Consider the following 16,863-nt stretch of genomic DNA (forward strand, 5'->3'; position numbering starts at 1 on the left):
CTTGCCGACCGGTCTTCAATTGTTGTCGTTGATGGTTATGCTTCGGAACCATTTTTTGCGCAAACCGGCGTACCACAAGGCTCTCACCTGGGTCCTTTGCTGTTTAACATATTCATCAACGATATAGTAGTTGCTTTAAATACTGTAAATGCTACTTGTTCGCTGATGATCTAAAGATTTTTAGACCTATCTCTACAGAAACCGACAGAGAACTCCTACAGGAGGACTTGAATAAGCTATCCTTATGGTGTTGAAGTAATGGCATGACTTTGAATGCTGAGAAGTGTCATGTAATAAAATTTTCCAGGAAAAATACTTCTATATTATATATATAGGATACTTCTATATTATATATATAGGAAAAAAACTTATTTAATTGATGGTACAGCTCTGTCCGAAGTTCCTCACATACGTGATTTAGGAGTTATACTCGATAATAAACTTCGGTATAATATCCACATTGACAATATTGCAAACAAAGGTTTTAAGACTCTTGGCTTCTTTTTACGTAACTGCAAACAATTTAAGAATTCACGCTCTAAATTAATTATTTATTCAGCCTTGGTACGTAGCATTTTAGAATACTGCAGTGTTGTGTGGAATCCTCACTTCAATATTTATTCACAAAGAATAGAAAGTATTCAAAAACGATTTCTTTGGCATTTGTGCTTTGATCTTAACCTAGTCAAAACTCTTAGGACATACGAAGACAGGCTTAAGTTCTTTAAACTTCATTCACTTTCGGATCGAAGACGGCTCCATGATCTCACTTTCCTGTATAAATTGGTGAATGGTGTCATTGACAGTCCCTGTTTATTGAAACAATTAAATATTCGTGCACCGGTGAGGACATTAAGACCGTCGTCTTATACTCCATTTGTAGAAAAGCCTACACGCTCACGTCAAGGACGCTACTCTCCAATTAATAGATTAATGTTGAGTTACAATGCTATCTATAAATTAACAATAAATAATTGTACTCTTTCTACTACGTCATCCACTATAGATAAAAAGAATTTAGATAGAAAGATGGATATTGACATATTTTGTGATAGCCTTGTGAAATTTAAATGTAATTTATTAAATTTTCATTCATCATATAATTCTAATTTAGAGTAATCTAATAATTATGATGGTTGTGATGCATTAACTTATTAATTTGTTATTGCCTAATATCGGAAAACTTTGTTACTCAATTAAAAATTTGATTTGTTTTATATTTTATTTAATTAGACATTGTAATTCTTTATTTTAATATTTATTAATGATATTAAAGTACAAATTTATAAATATGCTCAATTTTATCTAATTTGTTACGATATGTTATTATTTATTATTTTAATGTTTATGTTGATGATTTTCTTTCCAAATTTTGTTTCTTTTAATTTGTAATTTTACCCGCATGTTGTGTCTATTTTGCTTTGAAATGTGTGTAACACCTATAATTAAGACAACATTTAGATTTTAATATTAATTGTTTAATTATGTTTTACTCGCTTTTGTTAATGTATATCTTGTTGGTGTTAATAAATAAATAAATAAATAAATATATAAATAAACATCGATACAGATAACGATCGATTGATCATTATTATATGTGTGTGTTATATTTGTTGTGTGTGTGTTATATTTCCCAGAAATAATTTAACTTAATTTGTTATATTAAACACCTAAAGCGTGGGAGGTAGTAGTAATAATTATATATTGAAACAAAAAGGCAGCAGACGAGATATTGTTAGTTCATATCAACATGTAGGGAGGTATATGACAATCAACGGGTACTTTAATGTAATATAATTCTAAAAATTAATCCATAAAATGCTCGTCACAGCCTGTTTGACTAAAACATATTTCGATTATGAATAAAAGTTTCTTACAGGTCTCCCGTTTGTCCATCATCCCCCGCAATAAATAAAACTCCAATAATTTCAGTTGCTATCTTTTCTTATATTTCATGAACTAGACATAAATACGGAATGAATTCTTAGCACTAAATACTTATATACACAAATCTTAATGATATTAAATTCGAAAAATTTACAAATAATAATAATTACAATAATATTGCACATCGTTGCTAGGAAACATTCAAATTGGTGCGTTAAGATAAAAATTGTGAGTGAATTTTAAGTGTTACCTTATATTATATAAAGGAACATTTATTATATAATGCTATTATGTATTTCGGATTATTTGATAGCTATTTTCACATATAACATGTAGAGTTTTCTTTAATAACATCCAGTTAACCGCATTTTTATTATTATATATGTACATATATATACTAGCTAGATATTTCAACGTCTTCTTGAAATATTTCGAAAGTTCTCGATAAAGAATGTAAGTAAAGTTTGAAAATCTTTAGTCTGGATTTGAAGATAAAACATATCACTAGCAATTACGATTTCTATATTTAAATACATTACTATCATCTCTGAATAATCGGGTAATGATTTGAATATTAGTCAGCTTATTAACCCGTAGCATCACAACCTAAGACTGACACAAAATCGATGTTAAAAATACTTGCAACATTACTCTTCAAATGTTAATATTGCATTAAAATAAATAACTATAAATATTTATTTTATTATAATTATATTTACAACTAAAACTTAAATATGGCACAAAGAATATATAATATATAAGTAAATTATATTTCAATAAATAATAAAGTTAATATTTTTTTAAACAAATAGCATTGTTGTGTAATTTTCTTTGAATAACTTAAATTTTTATTGTTGTTATCGTTGTTATTGTTGAAGTAAGCTTAACTGTACATGTAAAATTAATTGTAAAAAGACTTATCCCCATGGGGAGTTCTTTCAACCAACCTTTGAGATGTTTTGAGGATATAGTAAATATTTTCTGTACATAAAATTTTGATATACGGTTACTGCCCAATTCATTCAATAATTCTCTTATTTATATTATCGCTATGCAATAGCAAAATAATGACGTCAGAGGGGGGGGGGCTTGGAGTCGGTGCTATTACAAGAGACAAACTGGTTCATTAGTGTAGCGGCTTTTAATGCTGCAGAACGTGACGTAACCATTTAAATTATTGATCTTGATCAGGGAACTTGCCTTCCAGCGCCCTTTGGTCAACGGTTTCATTTCACATGAATTGCATTTCAGTTACATGTTATATAAATAATAATTAGCACATATATAACAAACAACGCTTATGTGCCCCTGGTAATTGTTTTTGACATTTCCGCCCGTTGTTACCTGCCTGGAGCGATGGCTCCTCTCGCTCTATGCCAAGGTATCCCAAGGTCGGCGCTGAACAAATGCAATGTATTGCTTGCAATTTTAATTCTTGTAAATAAAATAAAATGCAGTGCTACACATTGATCTTGCTTGCTCTACAACTAAAACTAAACTAATTTGACAATGTTAAATGACTATTTCTGTCTAATGAACAAGGTTGAAAGAGCATGGCAAGTGTTTAGTCTTTTGGAATTAGTTTAGTTAATTTTGAACTATAATCAGAACCAATACTACTTATTAAAACTACAAAAGATCCAAAGACTAATATAATACTAAATATACAATCAAGTTAAATATTAATTACGACACAAAATAACATTTATTTACAAACACTCGAAACAGAACCTCATATTATTACATTACTTTTCACTTAATTACAAATTGTACATAAAACCTTATTTTTATGAACATAAGGTAGGTATCCCTTTTGCCTTTTTATCAAGAAGACTCTGAACTTGTTTCAGGCTTTCCCGCTGGGGAATGGTGGGTACCATTTAGAATTCATCGAACAAATTTGATAAATGTTTTTCAATGTTCAATATTAAATTAATAGTGATATTTAATTCTGTACAATATGTAATTAAATGAATTATATACATTTAAATCGAATTTAGAAACTCCACAACTCTTCCGAATATATTAATTGTTATTCGACGGTTAAGAGGTTTACCGTCTTATCTTTCTGGGGAACTTTATCGTGTTCCCCAAAAAGTCCCTATTGAGGCGTCATTTCTTCCCCCCAATCGCCCCAATCAGTCCCTGGGCGGAGGACAGCGTTGCCAGTGCAATACGTTCCGAGTTAGATGCCAGGTTCCTCTCCTGACTGCTCGTCAGCAATCGCTCGGCGGAGTTGAGCGTGGTGAGTGAGAGTCGGTTGTCAGTGGCCGTGGTCGGTATGGTCGGGGTGGTGATGGGGGTTGTGGAGCGTGGTAGGGTTTTCGTGAGGGTCGTAGTTGTTGGGGGAGATGTGCGCTGGAGCGTGGTTGGTTTTTGGTCACGACCGCTGCACACCTGTAAAGTTATATCATATTATTTGAAAAAAAGTAATGTTTAAATAAGCATTTCTAATGTTATGTGTATGAAGTGTCCTCCTTTTTGTATATTTGTATTACTCTATAACCTAGACGTCTGGAGCGATAGTCATGAAATTTGTATCATGGATAGCTTAATATATTGAGACTAACATTTCTTTATACTCCATTATTACATAACAAAGAAAAATACAAATTCCAAGATAGTATATTTCAGTTCAAAGTCAAGTGACCTGGTGATGGTTCTCCCAGTCCTTGTGTTGACAGAACGCCCCGCAGTAGCGCGCCGCGTTGCAGCCCGAACAGGTCTCCTGTGCCTTGCGGCCGCAGTTCCAGCAACACTTCACAACAACAACACACTATACTGAACGCTACATAGATAATTTTTATTTTAATCTTGCTATCGGAAATAAGACATTATTCAGGTCTGGGTGCCACTCAGTCATCCCGCCAAACAGTCAGCTGGTGAAAGGGCCACCCGATGAAAAGTGGTCATAACCACTATAATAAATACTAAGTATTCGACGTGAAAATTAAAATAAGGTTCTTAGTGCCGAAAATAACTCTTAAATCAAAAATATTGATAGATTCGATTGATTGATGGGTAGTAGATGGATAAGGCATAAAAATCAAGATGAAATTACACAAAGTCAACGCCAGTCTGTCGGCGTAAATGATCAGTGAGCACTTATCATACAATAATAGATCCTTACGTTCTGTTGGCCCGAGGCGCTGGGGCTGAGGTCTCGCCCGGGTGGTGGCGAGTGTCGGCGTTCCACCTTGCCACGCTCTGCCGACACAAGTTCCAGCGCCTTGGACTCGGCCGCGCCCACCGCTCGTTGCAGCTCCAGTAGAGCTTGACGTTTTACCTGGGTAAAGTCATATATAATTATGTATAATGGAAAGATATGCGGTCAATTTCTAAACGCATTCGGAATCCAAAGGAACTCATCCTTTGGATTCCAGTGGAGTGGAGCGGAGGCAGTGTAGCAGGCACAAGAGTCATAAAATTGGTGGTAAGATTGGCGCATTTTCTACAAGCCGTAGTAGGTAGTTAATTAGCATTACCTCTAATATATTATTGTTAATTATTATCTATTAAAAATAGTTTATGATACCGCCCATGAATAAATTAAGGATTTTGTTAATATCTCACCTGATTCACAGCATCTTCAGCTCGTCTCCTGACTTCAGCGACTCTCTCCTCCGTCTGTCGCACTGCTGACGCCATAATTTCGCTCGCTGCTCTTTTGATGTCATTGCTCTCAGTTGGTTCTATTCCTGATCAAGCATGGAATAGCTTATTACAAGGACGACTCAATGTAATATATATAAATATAGCTTTATATTGTTTACATATATCAAATAAAAGCTATTGACAATTCTCTCTTTTATAGATTTCCATATCATCTTCGGTGTCATAAGAGTAGACTACGAGAAATTTATTAAGCGTCCAATCTAGTAAATGGTCTTTCAACCCGCCAGTAATATTCGTTTTGGGTTCCTTCACGCTGATCCATCTGATTCTGTTTTGTTGGTACCTATATCAGTACTATATTCATAGCTTATTTTTATTCAACTATGCTAGCTTTTCTCACGGTATTTACCGGAGCACCAAAAACGCTTTATATAATATTTCACAAATTTTCAGAAATCGCATTTGAAGCCCTAAATTTGCTACTGAGCTATCTTACGTAATATAATTAACAAATCTCACCTCTCTGTTGTAATATAGCCAGCGCTCTCTTTGTTTTCTCAACCATGCTGAGGATGCAGTTTAGCATCGTGTTGATGTTCTTCCATTCGTCATCGCTTTTCAGCAACCCTGCTGGCCTCGGTTCCGTGAACGGGGCATTCATGGATGACACATCACGGACTGTGATGCCACCTAATACACCACAAGTTTGACATTATTTATTGGTACAACTTATTTTTATTTTTAAGTCGTGATCATTATTATATAATATATTTTTGGCTGAAAGTAGGTAAAAGTTTAAAAAAGTAGCTCATATATGTATTTTCTGATGTTTTGTAACTTACCATCTCTTCTTTCGAAGCCCGTTTCTTGTGCGGTGTGGTAGCTGTGGTAGGAATGATAGTCGAACAAGCTCGCATTGCTGGGCAGCGGGTAGAAGGGGGAGGGGTTGAAGAGGCTTGGGCGTTTCGCGTGCGGCGGGTACTCGTCATGAGAGCCGTTGGTTTGAGGATCATAGAAGCTGCAACAATGTAATATGATGGAATGTCAAGTGCCAAGAGCAGAATGTTTACAAGGCGCTTATCAATGTAAGAACTGCAGTTGTAATCCTGACTCCTTGCTGTATGCTTAAATGGAGGGGTAAATAGATTATTAGGATTCCTTACAGATTGATTGATTCTTTAAAAAAGTAGTCGTGAGATCTACCAACTCTTATAATAATTATTCGATAACTAGTAATTGCACAATTGTTTTTTTACAGTAATGTTCTATTATGTATCAATAGTAAATATGTTTTTTTTAAATGGTACTATACTACATACTTTTGGATAAAGCACTTATAAATGTACGAGTATGTTTGGCTCCACACACAATATAATCAAACACCATACTTTTTGCCAATGTAGCAAATACGGTATACCATTGTTTGCCCTTGCTGTGTTAGTACATCCTATCTGCAAATCGTGCATATTGTTTAAAGTACAAAATAATAATGACCAATAGCGTACTAAGGCAGCATTGCCAATAATTTGAAAACCTACGATGTCCAACCGCTTTGATCCGGATTGATCTTAAGACCACTAGAGCCGAGCGAAGTTCAGGCGTCCAGGTACTATAATATATATGTATTGACAGAATTGACCTTCAACGTGGCTTACCATAAAGCGGTTACCATTAGGTGCCCTATGTCCTTTACACCCCTGACAACATGTATGCAAAATTTTATGTTGATTGCTTAAGTAGTTAAGACTTAAAGGCTTAACGAACAAACCTACTTTCGCATTAATAGTATTAGTAAGGATATATCACAAATATGTACTTCAATGGCGAAATAATGGAACACAAAAGTAAGATCAATTATATTAATTAGCTATACAGGGATCACAACCGCTGAGATTCGTTTGTTCTCAACTCTCCAATAAACACAAGACAAAAGAAAACTTCGAAGGCGCAATCGGAACAAAGCTTTATTAAATCGATGATATTTTTCAAGGAAATTTTGTTATCAATAATCTATTCCTTTCTGAATGCTTCGTTGGTAAAGACTGCAGACCCTGAGTACCCGAATACAAGGCCTGAGTGAGGCTAATAAAAAGGTATTATATATGTCAACGTAAAATCATAAAACTCTTTCCTAAATCTTAATTATGTTAATTATTACTAAATTAATTTACAAGTTTATTTTATTAAGTAATGTTAAGATTAAAATGTATGATTTGACCAGGTAATATTAAAAAGAAGGTGTAATGGTTGAGTACTCTTTTAAGACACGAACAATTACTCCTTATTTATTAAAAAGTTAATCTTTAAATTAAAAATTCAATTGTAAAACTATTATCTGGATTTATAAAAAAAACAACACATCATTATTTAGTTATTTTGATTACATCTAAGTAAAAAAGTTGCATTATTTTAGATACCATAAAACGGCAAGTTCCGTTAACACCGGGTAGTTGTTTTTAAAGATGTTTTAATTATTAATTTTACGTTCTAAATTAACAAAATGATTGCTAAAATTAAACTTACAATTTATAAGTAACAATGGTCATTTTTGTTTATATATTTCTGTAACATCAAAATAAATAGTTTTCATTTTTACTCTCAGCCGGAAAACTTTGTTTGCAGTATTAAAATGTTTTTATTATTAGTTTTATATTCTAAAACTCTAAGCAGTGTTTAAATAATTCTTGAAAATTGTTTCATAATTTAATAAATTAAAATTTTGTTGCAATAAAATTGTTAACTTTAATTTCATTATTTTAGTGAGTGTATTAATTGACTGCAGTTTTTTAAATGTTTTAAAATGATGTTGCGATAAAACTGTTAACTTAAATTCATTATTTAAAAGTGAGTGTATTAACTGAGTGACGGCCATCTTGAGAGGATAGCCGTCGGTGAGCGCCGCAGGCGATGGTTGCTAGAATGGTAAACGGGAATTCGAGGATTTACTTTCTGGGCAACCATCGTCAAGGCAAGGTGTGGATTCACTGTGTGAGTACAACTCAGATTTTATTAAAGGATAAGGAAAGTGTTTTGTGCATTAAAAATTGTTATACATTGTCAGTGGTTTTCATTAATTATTTTATTAAATTCATATTTTATTGAATTCATTATGGATAAGGAGGGTGAGGTTAGCTATGCTGACAATACCGTACCTAAAGATTCGGTTGGAGATTCTAACTCGTTATATGTAAGGTATTAAGGTATATATGAGGTTTTGTCTGTTGAGAAATTCGTTGAGAATAATAATGTCAGAAGTGAAAACCAGCTCAATTAAAATTTTAAAAACAATAATTAATGAGCAATTAATATTAGTTTTAAATAAGAATAATACCAAAGTTTATATCGAAAGCCATTAAAATTTGAACAACAAAGGGCGGTATATCTGCTAAACCAAGCCGTGGCATTGTTTAAAAGTTCGCTAATTAATTGAACGCGGTCCAAAAACCGCGTATAGATTACGATCTTTCAAATGCAATCGACTACATTGCGTGTATTGGCGAAGTTCCATAATGCGGTCCGTGCTGTGAGCGGCCGCGGGAACAGCGTAGTAATGGGCATTAATGAACTCGATAATTAATTATTGTTGAAAAAAACACTACAGCAAAAATGATTTAGTTAATTTGCCCTGACTAGCCAACTTTATAGGATCTGATACTGATCGAGTTGTAATTAGTGCAAACACATATGCACTCCATTTTATCTATCACGATTGGTGAAATCAGGCACAAGTTCAACATTTTGTGTTATCCGAGGCACGTCCAAGTTTTGTTTGCTACCGCAAGTTATGTTAGAATTTGAATCATTAGAGGTACAGAGAAAATATTAAATTACACCACAAACGAATAAAACACATAAACGCACCCTCCGAAGGGGTGTAAATTCTAAATGAAATAATTATAATAAGTATAATAAAATTAAAGTTAAAAATATATTTATAAATGTATATATGTATGTATATTTCACATATTTTAGTGAGTCGCGACGGCCCAGAAGACGTGGACCTTCAATACTAAACCGATGATTAAAAGTTTAATACCGGGCAAACACCACTGAATTTTCCTATGCTGAATTTGTGCTTATAAAATACATCATGAGCTCAGCGGTGAAGGAAACCATCGTAAGGAAACCTGCATGTGACGAGTATCTACCAACAGGCATCGGAGCAGTGTGGAGGAGCTTACTCCACTTACTTTAATCAAAAATAAAATTATATTCAACTTTCGACTCAAGTTTGTATGAAGAAAAAATGTTTAACTGACTTTTAACCAGAAAAAAGTCTTGTTTTTTTATATTTAAACAAAATATTTGAAACGGCTTCAATTTTAGTATAACATACTAACTGAACAATGATTTCACGAAAACAAACGTAACTGTTACAAAAACTCGTAATCAAAAACCGCCATAATTTCATCTCTTCAACCGAGCCTCGGTACATGGCGCGCTAGTTTGTGCATTCCAGTGATAAATAATAATCGGAACAAGAGTCCGCTGTTTGTGTGATAGCACTGTTTGCCCGCCGGCCTTTGCGATGGATATTTAATTATTTATGTACTTGCTTTTAGTTTTATGAAAGACTAAACTCGGAGGATTTAATTTAAGATTATATTATTTTACTCTAGCTTTGCATTTTTAAATTACTTTGAAACATATATTCATTACAATTTAAGTGTTAGGAATATGACAAGCCATAAGTAAATTGTCTATGGGAAAATCTTAATTTATTTGATTAGTTTAAAGAATAATTAATTAGTAATACACTAAGTTTTACGAGGTATGTGATTCGTACAATTTTATTGATAGATTTGATTTTCTCCACATTATCAAAACATGGTGTTGCAAGCCCGTCTGGGTACCAACCACTCATCAGAGATTCTATCGTCAAACGAAAATACTTAGTGTTGTTGTTTCGGTTTAAAGGATGAGTGAGCGAGTGTAACTACAAGTACAAGGGACATAACATCTTAGTTCCCAAGGTTGGTCGCATTAGCGATATAAGGAACGGTAAATATTTCTTACAGCGCCAATGTCATGGGTGGTTATGAATAGTGAACACTTAATATCAGGTGGCCCATTCGACAGACCGTCTACCTAATTTATATAAAAAAAGTAAATATGTTGTTCTTCCAGACTCAAATATTTCGTATTTCAATCAGTTTGGGGTTACCCGGTAGTATTGGTATATGGTACTTTGAGACTTTAATATGAAACCACCTAGTATGTAATGCTGGTCAGATAGTGGAGTTTTTCTCTCTCTTTTAAATTGGCTAAAACATATTAAGTACTTACAAAAAAAACATTGATATAGCGCAATGTAAATGTACATCTAACGCTATCTATTGATGAAAAGAAAAAATAAAATAATATTTGGCATAATGTCATTTGATCTTGAACACGATTATTTATTTTCCTTTTGTAATGCTAAGTATTCTTATAATCAGGTAGCAAATGCGACCTTTCCTCCGAACTTCAGTTTCTAAATTCAATTCGTTGAAATTTCAACTGTTCGTGAATTCTATCTCCTCGTAGCGAGACAACATGTGGTCCGGTATCCTCGTTATTTGATAGCAATTATAAAAGTCGTCGAGCAGAACCGTCCATGCGACTTTGCTAACTCATGTTCACTAATTGAAGTTTTATGGGAATGAATTTATTAGTTAAATCTAATCATTTTTTTATTTTTTTATATATATATTATAGGTTGACGGACGAGCATATGGGCCACCGGATGGTAAGTGGTCACCAACGCCCATAGACATTGGCATTGTAAGAAATGTTAATCATCGCTTACATCGCCAATGCGCTACCTTGGGAACTAAGATGTTATGTCCCTTGTGCCTGCAATTACGCTGGCTCACTCACTCTTCAAACCGGAACACAACAATAACAAGTACTGCTGTTTTGCGATAGAATATCGGATGAGTGGGTGGTACCTACCCAGACGGGCTTGCACAAAGCCCTACCACCAGTAATGTTTGGATTTCTATCTATATATGTAGATATCATGAATGTATGTTTGTCCTGTATATGTTCCTAAACCATTCCTCTGATTGTGATGAAAATTTTTGGCTAGTTTTTCTGTGTAACGTGAACAAATGTTCCTGGTCCAAAATTACATTCATGTTTCTTTGTTTGTTTGTTCTTGAATATAAATCTCTTTTTCTACCCGTGAAAGCCGGGATGGGTCGAAAATTATATATTTCATGTATAACTTTTTATGTAAAATAGGGCAGGAGGCTTTCCTAATGGAAAATGGCAACCACCGCCCAATATCTGCAATACCGGAGGGCTTACAAGTCCGTTGCCTCAGGCGGAATATCTACTAGTTAACACCCGCGGCTTCACCCGCGTGTGAGGGTAGGGGTTTATTTGTACTCCTGACAACGTGTATGCAAAATTTCATGATGATCGGTTTAGTTAAAACATGAAATCGTACCAAACACACTTTCTCATTTATAGTATTAGTATATAACTGCCTCGTTGGTCTAGTGGCTTGATGTAAGGCTGCAGACCCGGAGTTCGGGCCAATAAAAAGTTATAGGGTTTTTCTGTCAGAAAATTCTCAGTAGCTGCCCGGAGTCTGGAAGTTGGAAGTGTGTTCACTCCCGTCCCTCGGAAAGCACGTAAAGCTGTTGGTCCTGCGCCTGAACTCTTTCCAGTAGTGTCGGATTGTCGTCCCATCGGGTTATGAGAGTTAGGGAATAGAGAGTGCCACTGTGTTTGTGCACATACTTGTGCACTATAATAGCGCCTGCGCAGTTGTCTAATCTCTCTTGAGATTGGCCACCGTGGCTGAAATCGGTCTGGAGGATATAATTAGTATATAAACTTTTCAGCTTTATTCATAATTATCTCAGGACACACCAGTCCGATTTGAAATAAACCTTTTTTCTTTCGATAGGCCACTTATTGGGAAAAATTATAGACCATAATATCATGCTACGACTCAAAAAGAAATTGCCGTTGGATGAATGAAATGTGGTTGGAACTGCGCAGACTACTTGTCGCTAATATCTGTCTGTATTCTCATCTCATCGTGCTAGTCCACAGCTGTACATAGGTTTGCCAATAGTACTCCCTGGCTGCTGTTTAACGAATAGTAATGTATGTTTGTCATGATACCAGAAACTGTTGTGATAATAATAATATCCTGGGACATTATTCACACAAAGCCATCTGATCCCAAACTAAGCAAAGCTTGTTCTATGGAAACCAGACAACTGATATACTACATATACCACTTTTCTTTTGTAAATACATACTTATATAGATAATTACATCCAGATTCAGGACAAACAGACATGTTCATGCACACAAATTTCTGTCCTGGGTGGGATTCGAACCCACAAACTTAGACGTGAAAGGCAAGTATCTACCAACCAAGCCAACTGGCTGGTCAAATGGTATTGTATTGTAGGGTTACATTTTTTTAACAATTATTGAATATTTCGTGCAAATTCGTCGTCGAAAGCTAATATTACGACGTTTATGGTTGAGGTCAGAAAATCTAGTCCGATATAAGTTCACACGTAAAACGAATTAATAACTAAATACGAACCAGACGTTATTGAGTAAAGTCATTACACGAATCCGCTATAATTTACCAATTTTCAAACATATGCGCCTACAGAGGCCACGCCAACCCGCCGGTTCTAATAACTCAACTCTCATTTGCCGCACATGCTAACGAATGCCCATTAGCGCACTCTGCCAAATGGTACCGTAACTCAGAGCTAAACAAAACCGCGGCCTTAACTTATGAATATGGTACCACATAATAATGAAAATATAAGTAGTACCTCTGAACACATCGCTCTCTATATAATAAACGTTAAGCCCTTATGTGTTGGATACATAGATACAGAAATAGTTCATAACATTTCTTAAATACACACACAAAAAATGTCTTCAAAACAATATAAAAATTAAAAACAAAAAATTAAACACTACAAGACTTACGGCCCATAGCCAACAAAATGTAATATAAGTAATCATAAAATGTAAATTGTAATGCTTAAATAAACATCCCAAAATAACAATGCATGCTCTTAAAGGCACTTATTGGCGGACCGGTTGGCGTGGTTGGTAGATACTTACCTTTCACGCCGAAGTTTGTGGGTTCGATTCCCACCCAGGACAGACATTTGTGTGCATGAACATGTATGTTTGTCCTGAGTCTGGGTGTAATTATCTATATAATTATGTATTTACAAAAGAAAAGTAGTATATGTAGTATATCAGTTGTCTGGTTTCCATAGTAAAAGCTGTGCTTAGTTTGGGATCAGATGGCCGTGTGTGAATAATGTCCCGGTATATTATATATTCTGTATGATAATTTTACAAGACGAAAATCATTTTACAAACGATTCGGAATGTAGACTGTAACGAGAGGAACCAGCAAGAAACTTAGTAGCTACTTTTTCCTGCCAATAAACTGTATCCATAGTGTAAAGTGTTAATTTTGAACTACATTATATCAACGTACGGCGCTGTAAGTCATTAGTTTCACTCAATCTCCCAGTATCGTATTTAATTTATTAATTCAATGTGTTTTTATTTTATATCCAGGTGAACGAGTAAATGGGACACCTGGTGGTAAGTGGTCACCACCGCCTATAGATATTGGCGATATAAGAAATAATAACCATTCCTTACATCGCCAATGCGCCACCAACCTTGGGAACCGAACCGAAACAGCCTGTGAATGTCCCACTGCTGGGCTAAAGGCCTCCTCTCCTCATTTTGAGGAGAAGGTTTGGAGTTTATTCCACCACGCTGCTCCAACGCGGGTTGGTGGAATACACATGTGGCAGAATTTCAGTAAAATTAGACACATGCAGGTTTCCTCACGATGTTTTTCTTCACCGTAAAGCACGAGATGAATTATAATCACAAATTAAGCACCAACCTTGGGAATTGAGAAGTTATGTACCTTGTGCTTGTAGTGACACAGGCTCACTCACCATTTAAACCGGAACACAACAATAGTATTGCTGCTTAGCGCAAAATATCTGATGAGTGGGTGGTACCAACTCAGACTGGCCTTCACAAAGCCCTACCACCATGTAAAAATTAATGTATAATTTTCCATTATATCTACTGTTTTTTCATGTGTTTAAAACAGATAGACAGACAGGTGGCAGATGCTGCGCAAGAGCAGTTTCCTAACGCGGAATTGGTGTTTTTGGGGGATTTTAATGCTCACCATGAATCATGGTTGAAATCCCTCAAAACTGACCATGCTGGAAGGACTGCTCATGCTTTTGCTCTCACACATGACTTGACCCAACTGGTTGATCAGCCCACCAGGATCTCAGACATTGATGGGCAAGCACCTTCTCTACTGGAATTTCTGCTGACTTTTCACCCGGTGGAATATCAGGTTGTGGTTCAGGCTCCACTTGGTTCTACCAAAGTGCCACAGGCCAAGCTGCCGCCACTAGCGGTATGCAAACGTCGCGTTTGGCACTATAAGTCGGCAGATTGGGACGGTATGCGCGATTACTATGCGTCGGTACCTTGGAAGGAACGTTGCTTCAGTGGGAATGACCAGCAACAGCTGGTGCCGCTGCTGTTGCTGGCGAGATCATGTTGGGAATGGAATACTACATTCCTAGCTCAGATCTCGTCAGTAGGAGTACGCGTAACCGTTGGTTCACTCGTGAATGTGCCGATGCTTTATCATCTAAGCAGGCGGCATTTAACATTGACTCACTGAAAGCAAACTACAATAAAAATTCCAAGTCCTGTAGGAAGGCATACACGAGAGCGGATGCACAGCGCATTGTATAGATTGGTCACGACCTTGTTTCGCATCCTAGAGGCTCCCGTAGTTTCTGGCGTCTGACCAAGTCTGTGCAAAACAATTTCTACCAACCTTCGCTGCCACCGCTCAGAAATCCGGACGGATTGCTCGCTCACAGTCCGCAAGAGAAAGCCGATCTCCTGGCTAAAATGGAATACCAGCCATAGTGCTGAATAAGTGCACGGCGGAGCTGTCTCCTGTGTTAACGCGGAGGCTTGGAGAAGAGCTAATGTGCAAGCGGTCCCCAAAAAAGGGGATCGGTCTGACCCGGCAAATTATCGGCCAATAGCTATCACCTCAGTACTTTGTAAGGTGATCGAACGAATTCTTAACAACCAATTGATCCATTACCTAGAAGATCACTGTCTAATTAATGATCTTCAGTACGGGTTTCGATCAAAACGGTCCACAGGTGATCTTCTAGCGTACGTAACACACCTCTGGGGTGAAGCTATCGACAAGCATGGCGTCAGCCTTCGTTCGTTGGCTGTCAGCCTCGATATCTCCGAGGCTTTCGACAGGGTATGGCACAGAAGTCTTCTCTCCAAGCTGCCGGCATATGGTCTGCCTGCTCAGCTATGGACCTGGATTGCCAGCTTCCTACACAAACGTAGCCTTTGTGTTTTAGTTGACGATTGCGCTTCACAAGTCTATGTAGTGAATGCTGGGGTCCCCCAGGGATCTGTGCTATCTCCCACACTCTTTCTTTTGCATATCAATGATATGCTCTCTCTTGGGAACATACATTGCTAAGCAGACGATAGTACGCGACGCGCAGTGGCTGGGCGAGCGGAAATTGAAGAAAGGCGGAAGGATCTTGTCATTGAACTCGATAGGACATTAGAACTCATCGCCAAATGGGGCTCTGATAATCTTGTTGAGTTTAATGCCAAGAAAACACAGGTATGCGCTCTTACTGCGAAAAAGTAAAAATTTTCCCCTCTTCCCTCCCTCTGTGGTACTCCGCTGGTGATACAAAGCAAGATCACCATGCTGGGGATTGACGTTCGCTGCGACCTTAGTCCAAGGGATTACATCGAGGCTGTTATAAAAACAGCTTCACGGAAACTCGGAGTTCTGAACAAGGTGCGGCGTTTTTTCACGCCAAAACAACTGTGCCTGTTGTACAAAATACAGGTACGGTCTTGCGTGGAATATTGCACGCACCTTTGGGATGGCTCCGCTAAGTACCTACTGGAGGCCTTGGATCGGTTGCAGCGACGTGCAGTCCGCATTATTGGCGACGTAAAGGTCACAAACACCCTTGAACCTTTACAATTGCGTCGAGAGATAGCAGCGCTGAGCGCTTTCTATCGACTGTATCACGGCGAGTGCTCAGAGGAATTATTCTCTCTAATTCCTGCTTCCCTCTTCCTTCATAAATTTACGCAAGCTGGCTCTCGATATCACCGCCTAACTGTGACATCAATTCCATCGCGCACAAAGAAATTTGGCAACTCCTTTCTTTGTCGCACTTCCAAAAAATGGAATTCCTTACCAGCTCACGTGTTCCTCTCCTCCTACAACCCGGATTCCTTCAAACGAGGCGTAAAGAGGCA

At 36.6% G+C, this 16,863-nt stretch overlaps 1 protein-coding gene across 1 annotated transcript in view; it reads right to left on the reverse strand.

Moving 5' to 3' along the window:
• Positions 1 to 3,942: 3,942 nt before the first annotated feature.
• Positions 3,943 to 16,863, reverse strand: part of LOC126777060 (protein CBFA2T2) — an 80,045-nt gene continuing 67,124 nt past the window's right edge. The window contains exons 7-12 of the mRNA XM_050499920.1: positions 6,345 to 6,520; positions 6,022 to 6,192; positions 5,461 to 5,585; positions 5,018 to 5,173; positions 4,538 to 4,645; positions 3,943 to 4,284 (exon numbers count right to left, since the gene is read on the reverse strand). Coding sequence (XP_050355877.1) covers positions 4,000 to 4,284; positions 4,538 to 4,645; positions 5,018 to 5,173; positions 5,461 to 5,585; positions 6,022 to 6,192; positions 6,345 to 6,520 — 1,021 coding nt within the window. The 3' untranslated portion in view covers positions 3,943 to 3,999. The remainder of the gene's footprint in view (positions 4,285 to 4,537; positions 4,646 to 5,017; positions 5,174 to 5,460; positions 5,586 to 6,021; positions 6,193 to 6,344; positions 6,521 to 16,863) is intronic.

Source organism: Nymphalis io, chromosome 22 (genome assembly GCF_905147045.1).
Source record: "Nymphalis io chromosome 22, ilAglIoxx1.1, whole genome shotgun sequence".
Taxonomy (NCBI): Eukaryota; Metazoa; Arthropoda; class Insecta; order Lepidoptera; family Nymphalidae; genus Nymphalis; species Nymphalis io.